This window comes from Bufo gargarizans, chromosome 2 (assembly GCF_014858855.1).
Source record: "Bufo gargarizans isolate SCDJY-AF-19 chromosome 2, ASM1485885v1, whole genome shotgun sequence".
In the NCBI taxonomy this organism is placed as follows: domain Eukaryota; kingdom Metazoa; phylum Chordata; class Amphibia; order Anura; family Bufonidae; genus Bufo; species Bufo gargarizans.
Window position 1 is genome coordinate 317,916,586 of NC_058081.1, and position 19,233 is coordinate 317,935,818.

Genomic DNA, 19,233 nt, shown 5'->3' on the forward strand with positions numbered 1-19,233 from the left:
ATTTTGTCCGGCCCATTTTTGGAGTTTTGTGTGAAATGATGTCCAATTTGCCTTTTTTCCCCCTGTTTTTTGTGTTGTTCCAGTACACACAAAGAAAATAAACATGTGTATAACAAAACATGTGTAATTGATATAAATTTTCTGGGATATATACTTCATTTTCTGGAAAAATTTCAGGGGTGCCAATGCTTGCGGCCATGACTACTTTGTCTTGGTCTATCACATAAAATCCTAATAAAATACATTTTTTAAGTTTGTGGTTGTAACGTGGAAAAGTTCAAGGGGTATGAATGCTATTTCAAGGCACTGTATATATAAAATGGGATAAAATGGGATAAAATTGGAGAGGAGAGGGTGGCTGCACGTGTCCACTGTCACTCCAGTTAACCTTATGAAACTGCCAGGGACACTCTGCTATCTCTGACAGTCTCATAGCATTGAATGGGCGACATCACGTGGATAAGGGATAAGTGTTTTTGTGTAGAAAATGGCTTAAAGAGGACCTTTCATGGCTCCAGACATTATGAAATAAGTAGCAGGTTATGTAGGGCATAGAGAGGATTCTAAGAGCGCTTACTATTTTTCTGGGCACCGCTCCGTTCACCCGCTGTGCCCCATACCAGGCGGGAGAATTCAACAGGGGCACAGTGGGCGAATGGAGCGGCGCCCAGAAAAAATAGTAAGCGCTCTTAGATCCTTCTCTATGCCCTACATAACCTGCTACTTATTTTATACTGTCTGGACCCATGAAAGGTCCTCTTTAAATCTACTCCAGCAAGAGCAAGAGTTACATCTGTCGCACAACCTGCAGGACGAAGCGACGAACTTCTGCAGAGGCCTGAGCCTCTACATAACTGTATAACTTTGGTGCTTCCTCCAGCAGTGCAGAGGGACTTGAGACTGGCATGGAAAACGCCAGACTTAATAAGTGTCTCCCTTAGTTTTTAATGTTGAAGTGTAATTATATCTGAGTATTTATTAAATGTAGCATGGACATCCTTCCCTCCGATATGGCCTTTACTGTTCGAGCTGTTGTGAGAGTACATCCTACAAAACCTATTATTAGTTCAAGCCTATTAGAATAATGTCACAGCCACGCTGACGTGAATTAGCATTAATTAAAAGCTTGATAGTTGCAGGAGTAAATGAGAGCAATGCACAGTGCGAATATAAACCAAATCAGACAAGGAGAATAAAAACATGTATACTGCACAGTGGCTAATATGCCACTGATGTCAAATATGTCCAGTGATTTCTGTTACAACCCCAAAACTGAAGGAATAATGTTTTACATGGGTAGGGGAACTCCAAGATGACTTAGTACTGTGTTCTGTCCTGCACATGTCCAAGACTATGTCTTGTAGGCATTATGGGTTGGGTCTTACAGATTTTATGACCTTGAAGTTGACTGCATAAAAGCACTTATTAACGCTCCTATAACATTTTTTGGGGGACTTGTGTATGTACTTACACCATCAACTATCCCCAAGAGCTAGTTGTCATAACTGGACTGATCTGTAATGCAGTCCAGATTCATCCCTGACTGACTCTCTGGATTGGGTAAGAGGATTGGATGTAACCGATATATTCCAGAGCAATGCCAATGCACTGTGTGCCACAAGTAGACCACAGAATCAAGTGCATCGATGAGTGTTGGCGTCAGGACTCTGGAGTTATAGCGTATGGCTCAAACGCCAATGTGACATTGTGAAAACAAACTGCATGATATATTCATTCATAAAAAAAACTGAATGCTAAGAAACTAGACAGCTATCACAATACTGTCCTTCTGGCATATTACTGTGCATACATACATATTTAGAAAAAAAATAAAAAATCATTATTTATTCTGTATTACGTAGAATTTTGTTACATACCTGTGCATCTGTCCCTCCAGAAGCAAACTGCTCTCCATCTCTTGAGAAAGCAACAGACAAGACTGGGGCCTGCAAATGATATAAAAAAAAAAAAATAACACATTAAAACATATCCATAGGTTTTTTAGGCTTAAAATATACTTAAATAGCTGATAGTTGGAGAGATAAGAAATGTCTGGTTGCTGTGGGGCCCACCACTGGGACCCTCAACAATCACTCAGTGAGCAAGATTCACAGTGAGGAGCAGCAGTTCAGCATGTGTCCTGCTGCTCTATTCAGCGTCTATGGGAATGAAGAAAACAACTGAATGCTGTAGCTGTTAATCAGCCCCATAGACTATTACTTTATGTACACGGAGCAATTGTCGAGCAGATTATTGGGAATGAACATTCATACATCGTTTGCAATAATATGGCCTTGTAAAGATGTTGCAGGCAGATTACCCAGTAAATCAGCAAAATGATCTTTGGTGCAGACACCAAAATCTAAATACTGTATGTTGACTAACTTATTAAAAGGACCATGCAAAACTGCTGACAGTGCCAGGTAGGGGCTAGGAAGCGAAGTAGAAACATACATTTTGCAGTTCTATCAGGAGTAGTGAGAATATAGGCTTTGATTCTGCTGCAGCAAGTACAATAAAAGGCTGACTTCACCATGGACTGCCATTTGCCCAGAGCTGTTTCTCAGCCCCTCTCTTCTGAGTGAAAGCTGTGGCATCCAACCAGGAGACCACTACAGAGCAGGGAGGATGGGCTGTGAAGCTGGTCAATGAAGAATGCACTTGACAGTGATTTACCACCTCCTGATATGTTTATTTCCCAGCCCATACCTACCGGAGTCCCCAATTTTACAAGGTCAAAACTACTGGCAAACTCCCTTTAAAATCGCCCCCAAATTTATATCCAATAGACGCACAAACTTCAAATTTCAAAGATCTTGTTACTGGCTTCCAAAACAGCAAATATACATTCCTAATTCCATTATATCAGAAAGGTCCCTGGCTTGTTATGAAATGCCTCGTTTCCACTGAGCGGATCGGTTCGGGTCAGCAGTTTGGAAGATTTTTAATGGTCCGGTCTATTTAGGTGAGCGTTTCCACTGCAACTCGGGCCGCCAGGTCCATACGTGGTTTAGAAAAAAAAATGTGTAGTGCGACAACGGTGTTTATGTTGCGCTTACGTTTGACGTTATTCAGGCCGCCAATCAGGAGAATGTATTGTGTGACGCAAGTAGCTCTGCCCTAACCGAACCGTTCCATTTTTCTATGGCCCTACATCTGAAGCAGGACCCTGAATGGTGCAGTACGGTTCGCTTGTATGGATCGCTTTCATAGTGGAAACACCCAAAATAGCGAACTGTACCGTACCGAACCGAACTGATCCGCTCAGTGGAAACGAGGCAAAAGATAATCTGGTACCTGGTGCCCGTGTAGTGTGTAAAGCAGTCTTCCCTCCAGCAGGTCGAGCACCTTCACAGTACCATCATTAGAGGCAGAAAGGAGGAAGTTCCCAGATGGATGGAATGACAAACAGTTAACACTTGCACTGTGGACTGAAAAACACTGGTTACAAATTGAACACTGGCTTATTTGCCTAAAGAAAGGGTACTTCTATACCTCCAAGAATGCACATAAAAGGGAACCTGCCACCACGAACATGCAGTGCAATCTGCAGGTTATAGAACAGGAGGAGCTGAGCAGACTGAGGTATGGTTGTGAGAGAAATAATTCAGTAAAACTGGTGTTTTATTCACTGAAATCTCTGCTCTCTTTCAGCTCAATAGCCACGTGGGAGATCTTATCAGACAGTAACTTCTATCACTGTATACAGTCACAGGGAAGGATGTCAGTTAAAGGTTCTGCATTTTTTTTTAAACTGATGATCTATGCTCTGGCTAGATCAGCAGCATCTGATCGGCGGGGGTCCGACACCCGGGACCCCTGCGATCATCTGTTTGAGAAGGTAGCGGCGCTGGCAGTAGCGCCGCGGCCTTCTCACCGTTTCCCGCAGGCCCAGTGACGTCACCACTAGTATCAACTGGCCTGGGCACGGCTAAGCTCCGTTCAAGTAAACAGAGCTTGGCCCCGCCCAGGCCATTGATATTAGTCGTGAAGTCACTGGGCCGGCGGTAAACAGCGAGAAGGCTGCGGCACTACTGCCAGCGCTGCTGCCTTCTCAAACAGCTGATCGGCGGGGGTCCCGGGTGTCGGATCCCCGCCGATCAGATGCTGATGATCTATCCAGAGGATAGATCATCAGTTAAAAAAAAAAATTATGCAGAACCCCTATAAGGTCCCTTTACAAGGGACGATATTACAGCAGATTGTCAGGACACAAGTGTTCCTGGGGAGAAGCGATCACTAATGCCATCACTCTTCCCCATACAAACTCATTGTTTCCCAGCAGCAGATCGTGTTCCAGCATGATCTTTGTCGGAAAATGAGGATTTTTTGTGTTTGCACAAACAGTCAAATTACCCAATGAACAAGGGTTTCGTTAGTTCATCGGATAATCTACGGTACATTTACACCACCAGATCATCGCTAGTGAGCTATGAATGCTCGTTAGCAATGATCTATACATGATTCTTGGCCCGTGTAAAGGGCCCTTTACTATTAGACTGCCCGAAATCAGTGTTTGCTTGTTTATCAGCAACATGGTTATTCAGGCCAATAATGAGCGTTCCCATAAAAGCTTGTTCTTGATAACTGGCTTGGTCTAATAGGGCCTTACATAGTACTGCCCACTGGACTCCTACAATCATAGAAAGACAATGTATGGAACATCAGTGGAAGTAGTCATCGTAGCTTTAGTCCTAGAGACACCTTAGAAGGCAGGTGCATTGCTAAGTGACAAGGTTTTCAGAGTTAGCTTTATCGAACACCAGTTGGTTATACACTATAGAAGCATGGTACCTTGATAATGCTGCAATAACTTGTTCATGCGAATATCCCAGACTTTCATTGTACTGTTAGAACCTGCAGAGGCTACACACGTTCCCGATGGATTAAAGCTCACATAATTGGAATGCCTGGAATACATGTTAAGAGGTTTTTATTTTATTTTTATTTGGCAAAAAGAACAATATACTATACTATGATGGAGGGTGAGGCAGAACACCCGGGAGGTTGTAGTCCTGGCAAATGATAACCTTTGTAAAATGTAATTGGTATGTTTTGCCCAGAATCCTATTTAGATATTTCTTAGGCTAGGTTTACCCCTTACTAGTCTGCAACGATCGGACTAGTGGTCTGATTATTATGATTATGCCAAATTCTGGACCTTTCACCGGTCCTGACATTACAATATAGATTGGACACTGCACACAGTGAACATGAACATTTGCACACAGTAGGGAAGACTTATGAAGAGTGTTGTAGAATGCATACATTTACGATATGGCGATAATAGCACAAATTGTATCAGGTTTATAACAAAAAAATTGTACAAACATAATGTTACATTTGGTACAACTCATGATATTAAAAGGGTTGTGCGAGTTATTCAAAATGTAGCCAAATACCAGTAAACAATAAACCTATACCTTCCTATTTCTCCAAAGCCGTTCTGAGCCCTGCAGGCCTGGTCCTCCGCTGATGAAATGTATACAAGACTGAAGTGATGACATTGAAGTATACAACACATGACTACTGCAGCCTATCACTGGCCTCAGCAGTGTAAAGCATGACGCTGCTAAGGGTGGTGATAGGCTGCAGAGTCATGTCACCAACGCAGTGTTGAATACAAAGATTGGGAGGATAACCTATAGTGCGGTGCTGAGAACACACTAGGATAAATAGGTATAGAGTTGTTTTGTTTTATATACTGTAACTTGACAACCCCTTTCTGACATCCGCTGAAATAGTAGGGTGGGCTTCGGGTCTTTAAAGATGGTACTTGTTCCGCTTCAGAGTTTCACACAGCAGACACCCACGACTAATGTCCATGATCGACAGTAATGGGCTGTTGTGTCCTATATTTATTTCTCACCTTCAGTTAAGATCTGGAGCTGGCATTTTTTTGTTTCTTCAACAAAAATAAATAAAACACATGGAAAAAGCGCAAGAAATGCCCTCTTAGGGCTCCTACCTATATAAATTCAGTCTAGCATTTTGTGCTGCTCACTGAAAAACTCCACAGAAAATGCATGAATGTGTTTTTTTTTTAAAACAAACTTTTGGCCTTTTCCCTTAGAGAGGAGATGGAAAAAACACCAGAAGAAAAAAAAAAAAAAATGACAAAAACTTCAACATTCTGCAATTTGAAATAAATAAAAAAATAAAAAATTTCACAGGTTGAGAAAATGCTACTAAAATTGCATGAGTGGTGAAAAACCACATTAAAATACCAAAGTGTGTTTCCAGCTTATGGCCTCATACACATGGCCGTGTCCATATTGTGGTCTGCAATGCTCTCCTTGTCCGTGTACATTGGTTTGTCTATCTGTGAGGGGTCTACCACTGCAGCTTTGACGCTCAATCCCCCGCATCATAGTAACTATGTAGATGGATTGCAATTAGACAGACCAATGCAAACAATGCAGCTCTTGCATGAGCACAACCGAGAGTCAGACCCCTACTGAACTGGAACCAATATCCCCAACCCAGAAAACTCCTTGAAGACTAGGGAGCATCTAGAAAGACTACTCAACATAAAAGACTAATACAAAATATCATACTATTACTTGAAACTGGATCTCTCTGTTCAGACTTCGGCCCCTGATCATCTTAATGTCAAAATTACCAGGGAGTAATAATCAAATGTTGGATTAAAAGAATTACGCTGTAATAATTACACACAACGGCGCCTAATGTACCCACTAGATTCATCATCACAAATTGGAAATAATACTCCACTGCATATTAATGAGGACAGACTGATATCTAGTGCTGTGGGGAAAGAGTCACTATACATTGGATTTTATTCATTTCAGTGCGGTGCATTGGGGTCCTATTTGTGACTGCCAGTCATTTCTGAATGCAAACGGATACGTGGAAGGCTGTCACTGAATAGAACCACCCACTGGATGCCCAAGTATAAAAGGAACAGCTTCCTCTGCTTAGTGACATATCAAAACCTCCACGTTTAAAGGGAACGTCACAAGAAAACTATTGCATAAATCAAGTATTTTATGAAACATAGCATGTTTTAAGAATTCTGGGGACGCGTTAATCCTGAAACCCTGCAGTTTTTATTTCTTACAATGGCCGCTGAGCCTCATAATAGGTTGATACTTCCAGTTCTCTAGAAATCACTTCCCAGCAGGTATCTTGTTACGACAGCCAGGATTACAATGAACGGTAACGCCTCTATTAAAGTGGTGGAGGTAGGTGGTACAGGACTAAACTTGATATGATGGTCACAGCCCCCCTCCTCACCCTCCCCGTGCAATGAACTCTGCTCAGGGCACAGAGCCAGGTCTAAGTCAATGAGTCCTCTCCAGTCTATGCTCCATTTGGCTGCTGTAAAGAATATCTGTAAATGCTCAGGCAAGATGGCTGCCCCCATAATCATGTACAGAAACTTGAACCAGAATTTTTTTTATTTATAATTAACTGAAAAAAAAATTATATTGATTTTCATTAGTAAAAGAAAGAAGTAAAAAGGAGGATACACTCCTTTTAATTAAATCAAATGTATGTCATACGATCTGAGAGCCACTTGGCTATAATTAATTATTACCCTTTGTAGTCCATGAAGGTGTTAATGCAAACTCTGTTGGTTGTGTCCCAGATTCGCACAGTCTTATCATCACTGCATGAAGCAATTAGTCTTCCATCTGGGGAGAATCTGTAATGAAGGAAGATTAGAGAACCCTAGAGAGCATGTGGTGGATGAGAGAAATTACTTAAACTGTCTAAATACCCAGCAAAGACGGAAATCAGTGTGAAAGCATCAAACGCCGACCAGCAGGAACTGGGACTAATCCCATGTACAGCATGCCACAAAAAGAGAAAGAGGTCAGAGCTGGGTGACCGCGATGGGCGCTACATGCCAGGGACTACACAAGGCAAATGGATGCTTTCAGAACCTATTAAGAGCTTTGTAAAAATGACTAGATTATATTAGATTAGTTAGACATGGGCGCTTGACGATACGCGTCTGCAGCTGCCGCAATGTGGTCATATTAGGTCAACGCTTCCTGTTAAGTTCAGTGCTTCATATAGGGGCGGCAATAAACCTGCAAACTAATCACAATACATGATATCATTGTATCATCCCTTCACAGAATGCGGAATACAAAACAGCATACAGCGGTATTTTTCCAACAGAGATGCAGGCATTTATGCCGGAAACCCAACAGATCCTTTAGTGTATCATTCGCTGGCTCTTCTTCTTCTCCTCTTCCTATTCATGTTGGAGTTCCTCAGGGCTCAGTACTAGGTCCTCTACTCTTCTCCCTCTATACTGCCCCCATTGGACAGACTATCAGTAGATTTGGCTTTCGATACCATCTCTATGCTGATGACACCTAACCAGTGGCGTAACTACCGGGGAAGCAGGGGAAGCAGCTGCTTCGGGGCCCGGGCTGCCAAGGGGGCCCGGCGCCCCAAGCAGCGTGTGTGACAGTTTATTTTCAAGTTAGATAAATATCGTGTTCAGGGCCCCTTCACAGCCGCTAGAGTGATCTAATTTTACTGTCTGCTAAAAGTCTCCTGGTCTGGGATTCGAACCCACAACCTCCAATCTATAAGTGAATCAGTGGCAAAGCATTTACCCTCACAGCCATAAAGGCTGCTATTACAACTGACTGTAAAAAAAAAAAAATACATCTATACACATGACAGCTGCCCAAACACACCTAGCACTGCTATATCTGTATATGACAGCTGTCCCTGCACATTCAGCTCTGCTACATCTCTATATATGAACAGCTGCCATGTGTATAGATGTACACTTAGCCAGCTATAACAGTAGAAGTCTCATATTTTTTCACTCAGACTCAAGGCAGCTCTTATGGTCTAGTGGATAGCTGCTCTGCCTCTGAAGCAGAAGGTCCTGGGTTCGAATCCCAGCAGACTCTTTTCTGAAATACAAGCACTGACTCCATATAAGGGCATACAGGGCGGGACAGAATACAAGGCGGGACACAGGAAGAGGCTGCATCGCATCGCTGACATGGAGGTAAGTAGAAGTGTTTATTATTTTTTTTTTAATACCCGACTGTTACTGCCATGGGGGAGCGGAAGGCACCTGATACTGGCACATGGGGGGAGGGGGGTTGGCACCTGATACTGGCACCTGGGGGGGGGGGGGGTTGGCACCTGATACTGGCACATGGGAGTGGGGTTGGCACCTGATACTGGCATGGGGGGGGAGGGAGAGAGGCACCTGATACTGGCATTGGGGGGGGGGGGGAGGGAGAGAGGCACTTGATACTGGCACTTTTTTTGTGGTGGTGGTGGGGGGGGGGGAGATGGCACTATGATACTGGGACATAGGGGGGGGGGGGGAGGCACCTGATACTGGCACCTGGAGGGGAGAGGGGGGGTTGGCACTTGATACTGGCACATGGGGGGGGGGCACCTGATACTGGCACATAGGGAGGGGGGAGGGAGAGAGGCACTTGATATTGGCACTTTTTAGTGGGGGGGGGGGGAGATGGCACTATGATACTGGGACATGGGGAGGAGAGAGGCACTTGATACTGGCACATGGGGGGTGGGAAGGAGAGAGGCACTTGATACTGGCACATGGGGGGAGATGGCACTATGATACTGGGACATGTGGGGGGGGAGAGGCACTTGATACTGGCACATGATAGGGGCACTTACTGGCACATTATTGGGGGGCATTATGGGGGACACTAGGCCGGCAGCCTATCAGAGGCCGGACACTGAGCGGCATCTACTGGGGCACTATATATGGGGCATTTTATACTGGTACATTTTGGGGGGGCACTAGCAGGAAGGGGGGAGAGGAGCACTATGGGGGAAGTTACTGGGGGCACTATATAGGGGTATTTTATACTGGCACATTTTTTGGGGCACTATGGGGACATTAGCTCAACTGGGGGCATTACAAGGGGGTATTTTTTGCACTGTCACATTATAAGGAGAATTATTACTACTGGGGGGGGGGGGGGGGCATTATGGTGGGTTTTATTACTGCCCCATGGTATGACCCCCTAGTAGCGGCACCAGCCTCTCCCTGCTCTGCTATCCCTCTGCCCCTTCTCCAAATCCTTATTATAAAATCTTTCTCATTAGGATAAAACACAACATCAGCTCCGCCGAGCCCCCGGCCAAAGTGTGGAAGTGGTGTCCGAGATCCCCAAGGACCAAGCCATGTAACTGTAAGTGTTCATGTGGAGTATGTTTATGTTATACACATATAGCCTACACTGTGCCACACAATATACAGTATACCGCTACACTGTGCCACACAATATACAGTATACCTCTATACTGTGCCTCACAATGTACAGTATACCGCTACACTGTGCCCCACAATATACAGTATACCGCTACACTGTGCCACACAATATACAGTATACCTCTACACTGTGCCTCACAATATACCGCTACACTGTGCCACACAATATACAGTATACCGCTACACTGTGCCTCACAATATACCTCAACACTGTGCCACACAATATACAGTATACCGCTACACTGTGCCTCACAATATACCTCTACACTGTGCCACACAATATACAGTATACCGCTACACTGTGCCACACAATATACAGTATACCTCTATACTGTGCCACACAATATACAGTATACCGCTACACTGTGCCACACAATATACAGTATACCTCTATACTGTGCCACACAATATACAGTATACCGCTACACTGTGCCACACAATATACAGTATACCGCTACACTGTGCCACACAATATATAGTATACCTCTACACTGTGCCACACAATATACAGTATACCGCTACACTGTGCCAAAGGAGTGGGGTTTACACAGGAGGAGGGAGGTGCGAAGCGCGCTGAGGGGGGCCCTTACAAATATTTGCTGTGGGGCCCAGTCACTTCTAGTTACGCCCCTGCACCTAACTATACACTTCATCCCCTGACATCACCCTTGCTTTACTCCAAAACACCAGGATTGTCTGGCAGCTGTCTCGAACATCATGTCCTCTCTGTATCTAAAGCTGAACCTCTTAAAAACTGAACTTCTTGTCTTTCCCCCAATCTACTAACTCACCTAAACTTGATATTTCAATTTCAGTCTGCAGCACTATCATAACTTCTGTGCAACATGCCCGCTGTCTTGGGGCCACATTTGACTCCGATCTTTCCTTTGTTCCCCATATTCAATCACTTTCTTGCGCTTGTCATCTGCACCTCAAGAATATCGCCAGAATCCGCCCTTTTCTTACGGTGGAAACGGCAAAAACTCCTGTTGTTGTCTTGATTCATTCTCGTCTTGACTACTGTACTTCATTACTACTCGGTCTCCCTCTCACTAAACTCTCCCCCCTTCAGTGTGTCCTAAATGCTGCAGCCAGAACCGCTACACTGATGCTACTAGTCTGTGACAGTCACTTCACTGGTTGCCCATCCACTACAGAATACAGTTCAAACTTCTCACCCACACCCACTTAGCTCTGCACAGTGCTGCACCTCCATACATCTCCTCCCTCATCTCCATCTACCACCCTACTCGGGCTTAATAATCTCCATAATTTGTACCTCTCACTCCTATCATCAAGACTTTTCTCGAGCTGCACCCACTCTCTGGAATACTCTGCCCCGGAATACTAGGTCAATCCACAACTTCTCCACCTTCAAACGTGCCTCAAAAACACATCTTTTCAGGCAGGCTAATCAAGCTACCTAAACTGACTATTCGCCGACTAAACCTCCCCCCACCAACTCCTCTGGCCTGAACTCGATACTCTAGTAGGCCCAAACCCGAAGCAGATCGGCCGGCACCACTCCTGTCAGTTCAATAATGGCTCAAATCCTACTTCTCACACAATCAACTACCTTATGTGTCACCCCCAGTTCCTCATAGATTGTAAGCTCTTGCGAGCAGGGCCCTGACTCTAAGGCCTCTTTCACATGAGTGTGTCCGGATACATTGCAGCAAACCCGCGCGAGTAGGTACGCAATTGCAGTCAGTTTTGACTTCGATTGCGTTCCGTTGTTCAGTTTTCATCGTGTGGGTGCAATGCGTTTTGCACGCGCGTGATAAAAAAACTGAATGTGGTACCCAGACCCGAACTTTTTCACAGAAGTTCAGGTTTGGGTTCAAGGTTGTGTAGATTGTATTATTTCCCCTTATAACATGGTTATAAGGGAAAATAATAGCATTCTGAATACAGAATGCATAGTACAATAGGGCTGGAGGGGTTATAAAAAAAAAAAAAAAAAAAAAAAAAAATTTACTCACCTTAATCCACTTGTTCGCGCAGCCGGCATCTCTTCTGTCTTCTTCTTTGAGGAATAGAATCTTTGATGACGTCACTACGCTCATCACATGGTCCGTCACATGATTCATCACCAGGGTGATGGATCATGCGACGGACCATGTGATGAGCATAATCAAAAGGTCCTATTCCTCAAAGAAGAAGACAGAAGAGATGCCGGCTGCGCGAACAAGTGGATTAAGGTGAGTAAATTTTTTTGAATTTGCACTATGCATTCTTTTTTTTTTTTTTTTTTTTATTCTTTATTTAAGCAAATATCAAAGTCCAAATATGCATTCGTAAGGACATACAATCCTCGTAACAGAAATATAGCACAAAAATATTATTACACCATACATCAATTCCCATAATGCACTATGCATTCTGTATTCAGAATGCTATTATTTTCCCTTATAACCATGTTATAAGGGAAAATAAAGATCGGGTCCCCATCCCGATCGTCTCCTAGCAACTGTGCGTGAAAATCGCACCGCATTCGCACTTGCTTGCGGATGCTTGCGATTTTCACGCAGCCCCATTCACTTCTATGGGGCCTGCGTTGCAAGAAAAACACGCAAAATAGAGCTTGCTGCGATTTTCACGCAACACACAAGTGATGCGTGAAAATCACCGCTCATGTGCACAGCCCCATAGAAATGAAAGGGTCCGGATCCAGTGCAGGTGCAATGCGTTCAACCGGCGCGGAAAACTCGCCCGTGTGAAAGGGACCTAAGTGTTTCAGTTGCATATTAGCCAGTTACTTTTGTTTTGTACATGAACCCTATGTATTTGTAAAGCGCTGCAGAATATTGTGGCCCTATATAAATAAATATTATTATTTTTATTATTATAGTGAAAAGGCACCAGGCCGGACATTGTGAAGAACCAGATTACCATTCACATCGATCTATACACATATGCGCACACACACAACTGTCTGGAATCAAAATCACTTAAAGGGTTTCTGTCACCAGATTTAACCCTATTAAGCTAGCTGACATTAGTGATGTGCTAATGTCCGCTTACCCTAACTAGCCTATTCTTGCTTTTATCTATGCCCCCGTTACGTCAGAAATCTAACTTTTATAATATGCTAATTAGCCTCTAGGAGCCGGGGGAGGGGGGTTGTTCCTGTTGCTAGAGGCTCCGTTCTCCCACCTTTGTCGCCTCCCTCCAAGTCCTGATTGACACGGCCAGGCAGCGCGATTTTCCCGCGCGAGTGCAAAACATTGACATGCGTTGCACTCGCGTGAGAAAAATCGCGCATGTTTGGTACCCAAACCCGAACTTCTTCATAGAAGTTCGGGCTTGGGATTGATGTTCTGAAGATTGTATTATTTTCCCTTATAACATGGTTATAAGGGAAAATAATAGCATTCTGAATACAGAATGCATAGTAAAACAGCGCTAGAGGGGTTAAAAATAAAATAAAAAATAATTTAACTCACCTTAGTCCACTTGCTCGCGAAGCCCGGCATCTCCTTGTGCCTCCTCTGCTGATGAACAGGACCTGGGGTGAGCTGCTCCATTAAATACAGGTTAAGGACCTTCGATGACGTCACTCCGGTCATCAAATGGTACGTCACATGATCTTTTACCATGGTGATTCACCATGGTAAAAGACCATGTGATGACCGGAGTGACGTCATCGAAGGTCCTTAAGCTCTATTTAATGGAGCAGCTCACCCCAGGTCCTGTTCATCAGCAGAGGAGGCACAAGGAGATGCCGGGCTTCGCGAGCAAGTGGACTAAGGTGAGTTAAATTATTATTTTTTAACCCCTCTAGCGCTGTTTTACTATGCATTCTGTATTCAGAATGCTATTATTTTCCCTTATAACCATATTATAAGGGAAAATAATAATGATCGGGTCTCCATCCCGATCGTCTTCTAGCAACCGTGCGTGCAAATCGCATGGCATCCGTACTTGCTTGCGGATGCCATCCGATTTTCACACACCCCATTCATTTCTATGGGGCCTGCGTCACGTCGAAATCGGACAATATAGAGCATGCTGCGATTTCCACTGAACGCACAAGTGATGCGTTAAAAACAACGCTCATGTGCACAGCCCCATAGAAATGAATGGGTCAGGATTTAGTGCGGGTGCCATACGATCGCTGCACGGATCGCACCTGCACGGAAAACTCGCCCGTGTGAAAGAGGCCTAAAAGAATCAGCCAGCGGCTTACTAGTGGTTGAATCCATGGCTAGTAACTTGCTGACAAATCTATTGTTCACACTTGCAGAATTGGAAAGTTCTATGGCTCTGTTCACACTGACATTCCAGCTTCTTTTACTTGAATAGAACAGCACAGCAACAGTTCAAGGAGTTGTGAAGCTCCCCTTTATTGTTTTGATCGGAGAAGATAACAGCACTGACCACACGCCCTACAACTGAACTTGTGGCAAGTGAGAAAACTGCTTTATGCTGGGTTTACATATGCGCTTTGTACCACTGTGCACCGCCAGATCCCCATTCAATTAAATGAAATCCAGCTGCTTTCCAGCATATATGCCGGCTTTCGGCCAGACAAAAAATGCTCGGTGTAGTATTTTTTGCCCGTCTGAAAGACAGCATGTATGCTGGATACAGTGAATTTGGGAAGCCTGTTCCTCCACCAAAACAGACTGCCAGAGTTCAAAGCACATATGTAACCCAGCCTAAGGCTACTTTCACACAAGCGTTTTGTGCGGATCCGTCATGGATCTGCAAAAACGCTTCCGTTACAATACGCTTGCAGCGTTGTTCTGTCCGCAATGGGAGCTCAACCAAATGTAACAGAAAGCATTTTGGTGCATTCCGTTTCATTCAGTTTAGTTTTGTCGCCATTGACAATGAATGGGGACAAAACTGAAGCGTTTTCTTCCGCTATTGAGATCCTATGACGGATCTCAATAGCGGAATTGAAAACGCTGCAGGCAGTGTTTTGGTGTCCGCCTCCAGAGAGGAATGGTGACTGAACGGAGGCAAACTGATGCATTCTGAGTGATCCGTTTTGGACGGCTTTTGAGAGCCCATGACGGATTTCACAAACGGAAAGCTAAAACGCTAGTGTGAAAGTAGCCTTAGATGCATTTCCTGATGTCATTTAAGAAACAGAATTCCTGGTATTTTTTATTACATACCTTGCACATCGAACCCAGTTTGTATGTTGGGTAAGTGAGAAAAGAAAACGCTGATGATGGACACTCCATGCTTTAATAGTCTTGTCATCAGACGCAGTAATTATGCTCTGGCCGTCACTTGAAAAGTCAACACTTCGTACAGAAGCTGTGTGGGCCTTCAAAACTGTTGACTCCCCTTTGCTGAAATAATAAAACTAAAGATAATTAAATAAGTAGATATGTACGAACTTTTCATAAATCAATAGTTCAATCAAATATTATAAACTTCAGACAAAAATGCCTCTTTCTCCACTTAGCCACTTTTACTCTCGCTGCCTGCTTAACTGACCATTCTCTCCAGATTCAGTTAATATTCAATCCTGAGCTTACTGAGAAATCAGGTTACATGCTGAATATAGAAGGCTATGGAGAGGAAGAGGGGAGGAATGTGCTTCTGGAGGTAACACTGAACATTAACTAGAGCCAGCAGCAGCTCATATACACACAGAAGTGCTGCAGCTGGCTCTAGTACATTTTTAGTGTCATCTCATTGCTGGATGCACAGATAGACTGCTCACTACTGCTGAACAATGTGCTCCATATTTCTGCTGCTTCTGAGACATACAGGACCAGCATCTACTCTTCTCTGTGTATGGGAGACAACATAGCAACTAGTCCCCACCCACCAGCTCAGGGAAAACAGACAATTAGATATAGAAACTTGTGACAAATGCAGAATGTCAGTCATATAATTGCCAAAAGCAGTGTCATTCTTCAACGTATACACATGACAACTTATTATGAAAAGTCCCCAGAAATAACAGGTACGCAAAAAGGGGTTGTCCGGGTTCAAAGCTGAACCTGGATACAGCCCTATTTTCACCCCCCTGCTCCGATGCTCTCCCTTGCACTGCATCTCTTTTTTGTTTATGTTTTTACACTGCTAGGCGGAGGCTTCTGCCCAGCAGTGTATTCAGTGACATCACCGGCTCTGATGGGCGGGCTTCACTGCTGCCCTAGCTGTTTTACAGGCTAGGGCAGGCATGGCCAACCGGCGGCTCTCCAGCTGTTGTAAAATTACAACTCCCACCATGCCCTGCTGTAGGCTGATAGCTATAGACTGCCTGGGCATGATGGGAGTTGTAGTTTTGCAACATCTGGAGAGCCTCAGGTTGGCCATCCCTGGGCTAGGGCATCGCTAAAGCCCACCCATTAGTACCATAGACTTCACCGGGCTCACTGCAGGGCGGAAGTCTCCACCTAGCTTTCCCCATGGAGAGGCCATTACGTCACCGGATCTCCATAAAAAGCCTTTGCCCTGTGCAATTCAGCGCAGGTCAAGGGAGAGCATTGGAACATGAAATTCTCCGATGCTCATATCAGGGGGGCCGGAGGGGTGAAAGTAGGGGTATGTCCGGGTTTAGCTCTGAACCTGGAAAACCCTTTTAACAAAGGAGACTGAGAGGGAGGCTACACAAAAGAATCACACCAGGTTTGCATTTAGAATTTAATTTACAACCTATAAAATTATAAGTAAAGCTAAATGAAACCTTTGGTAGTACTCCAGGAATACACCGGAACACAATCTGTCCTTCAATTTGTTCCCATGGGCACCAGGTAAATGAGCCATTATAGGCTACTTTCACATTAGCGTTTTTAGCTCATTATATCTGGGGGTCTCCGAACCACTGAGGAAGGAGACTGAGATCTCCGAAACGCGTATCGTGAGAGAGGACCCCCAGCCAAACGCCATACACCAGCCGGATTTCTATTTTTGTTTTTATATCTTCTAAAGAGGTCTCTGATATTAACCGCAATCTCAAAAACCCGGCTAGCATTCGGACCCTGCAACTACTCCCAAACACGAGGAAACGCCGGCACGCTCAGGCACTGTGTCCGTGACCACTGCAAGTAAGTGGGACTGCCGCGGCTACAGACACGATCAACCGGTTATACATAGCAGTGTGAGGTCTAACAGCAGGTCGCTTCAAGCACAGCGATGCCCATATTGTAAATCGGAAGCACATACTCATCGTAAAGAGGGAAAATACCTCCTGTGACTTTATCATATAAACTTCTTTACCAACCAGAAACATCGAATCGTGAGTAATCTAGATCGATTATTGATCTAGTCTCACACATTGCTACATACTACTGCAACCTATTACTTAATCAGGAAAGCGACACGCCGCTACGTTGTTGCAAAATTGGAAACACATATAGCTATTTCTATTAAAAGTTGTAGGAGTCCTATTGTGGATTAACTATTTGTTGGATGCATCCCAATTCCTGTATAAATTTATGAGTTATCTGGATCTACTATTTTATATTAATCAAGCCAACGAAAGGACAGCTCCGCATATTGCCTACTATTGCAACATATTACTCCACCTGAAAGTGATACGTTGTTGCACAATTGGAAACACATTGTAGCTATTCTTATCAATAGATATTGCGGTCTTACTGTGGATAAACTATTGCGCTGGATGTACCTTGATTTTTTGCTTTTTATCCTCACAGCCTATTACAGTTTTTATCCGATACGAAATCACTGTGGATGATCCATTACGGATTAATTGTTTACTGGATGGACTATAGTCTATATATTTTTTCACTAGTATTTTGTCATATTTTACTCATACACTTATTGTGGTTTTCAACTGCTGCACTAATCTGTGGGATGAACTCTAATCTTTTGCACATTATTTTAGTGTTTATGGAGGCCAATGTCAGGTATTAATAATATATATAGGAGTATTTTTAGAATTATTATATGTAATTTTGTACTAACTGATGGATGAATTGCACCATATACAGATTGATACACATATCCTAAACGGTACTGATCAAGTGTTCCACAAAGCACATCTGGGATATCCACTATAGGGATCCAATCACAATTTGGTCCCGGTTGTTGAATATCTGATATTTTCTGGATAATTATTTATCTGTAATACATATCTACCTCATACATTGTATTTTTTACCTCATATATCGATACCTACATGTACAAATAAATCATTTAATACTATAGGAACCTATGCACGTACGTGTTGGATGTATTTTTCCTAATGTATTGTTCCTAATGAGGTGTGCACAACCATTATATATTTTATAGCTACTTTCACATTAGTGTTTTTAATTCCGCTATTGAAACCCGTCATAGGATCTCGATAGCGGAAGAAACCGCTTTAGTTTTGTCCCCATTCATTGTCAATGGTGACAAAACTGAACTGAACAAAACGGAATCCACCAAAATGTGCTTTCCGAATGTTGAGTTGGTTGAGCTCCCATTGCTGACAGAACAACGCTTTTCTGTCCGCGATGTGGTGCGGAGCAAGACGGATCCGTCCTGACACACAATGTAAGTCAATGGGGACGGATCCGTTTTCTCTGACACAATAGAAAACGTATCCGTCTCTCATTGACTTTCAATGGTGTTCATGACGGATGCGTCATGGCTATAGAAGACATAAAACAACCATATCCATTCATGACGGATGCATGCGGTTGTATTATGGTAACGGAGGCGTTTTTGAAGATCCATGATGGAGCTGCAAAAAATGCTAATGTGAAAGTAGCCATACTTTATTCAGAAGACTGGAAAAGTACTGCACTTAAAGGGGTTGTCCGAGTTATGGGGAAAAAAATGATATAGCACTGTAAATATGATGGTCAGCGATATATAAATAAGCTAAGCAAGTTTTATGCAAAAAAATAAATATATATTTCCTCATTTCCCTGGTTCTCTTCTGGCCCTTTGTTTACATGCAATAAAAACAATCTCTGCCTCCCCCCCTGCTCTGCTAAGGGAGTGATTACAAGAGCTGCCCTGAGTGACATGTCTGCCTGCTGGGAGACTCTGCAGCATGT

The 19,233-nt window shown here is 43.7% G+C and overlaps 1 protein-coding gene across 1 annotated transcript in view; it reads right to left on the minus strand.

The window, feature by feature from the left end:
• Nucleotides 1-19,233, minus strand: part of POC1B (POC1 centriolar protein B) — a 91,926-nt gene that overhangs the window by 58,031 nt on the left and 14,662 nt on the right. Inside the window, exons 4-8 of the mRNA XM_044277204.1 lie at nucleotides 15,382-15,561; nucleotides 7,562-7,669; nucleotides 4,795-4,910; nucleotides 3,298-3,431; nucleotides 1,878-1,946 (exon numbers count right to left, since the gene is read on the minus strand). Of these exons, the coding sequence (XP_044133139.1) occupies nucleotides 1,878-1,946; nucleotides 3,298-3,431; nucleotides 4,795-4,910; nucleotides 7,562-7,669; nucleotides 15,382-15,561 (607 nt within the window). The remainder of the gene's footprint in view (nucleotides 1-1,877; nucleotides 1,947-3,297; nucleotides 3,432-4,794; nucleotides 4,911-7,561; nucleotides 7,670-15,381; nucleotides 15,562-19,233) is intronic.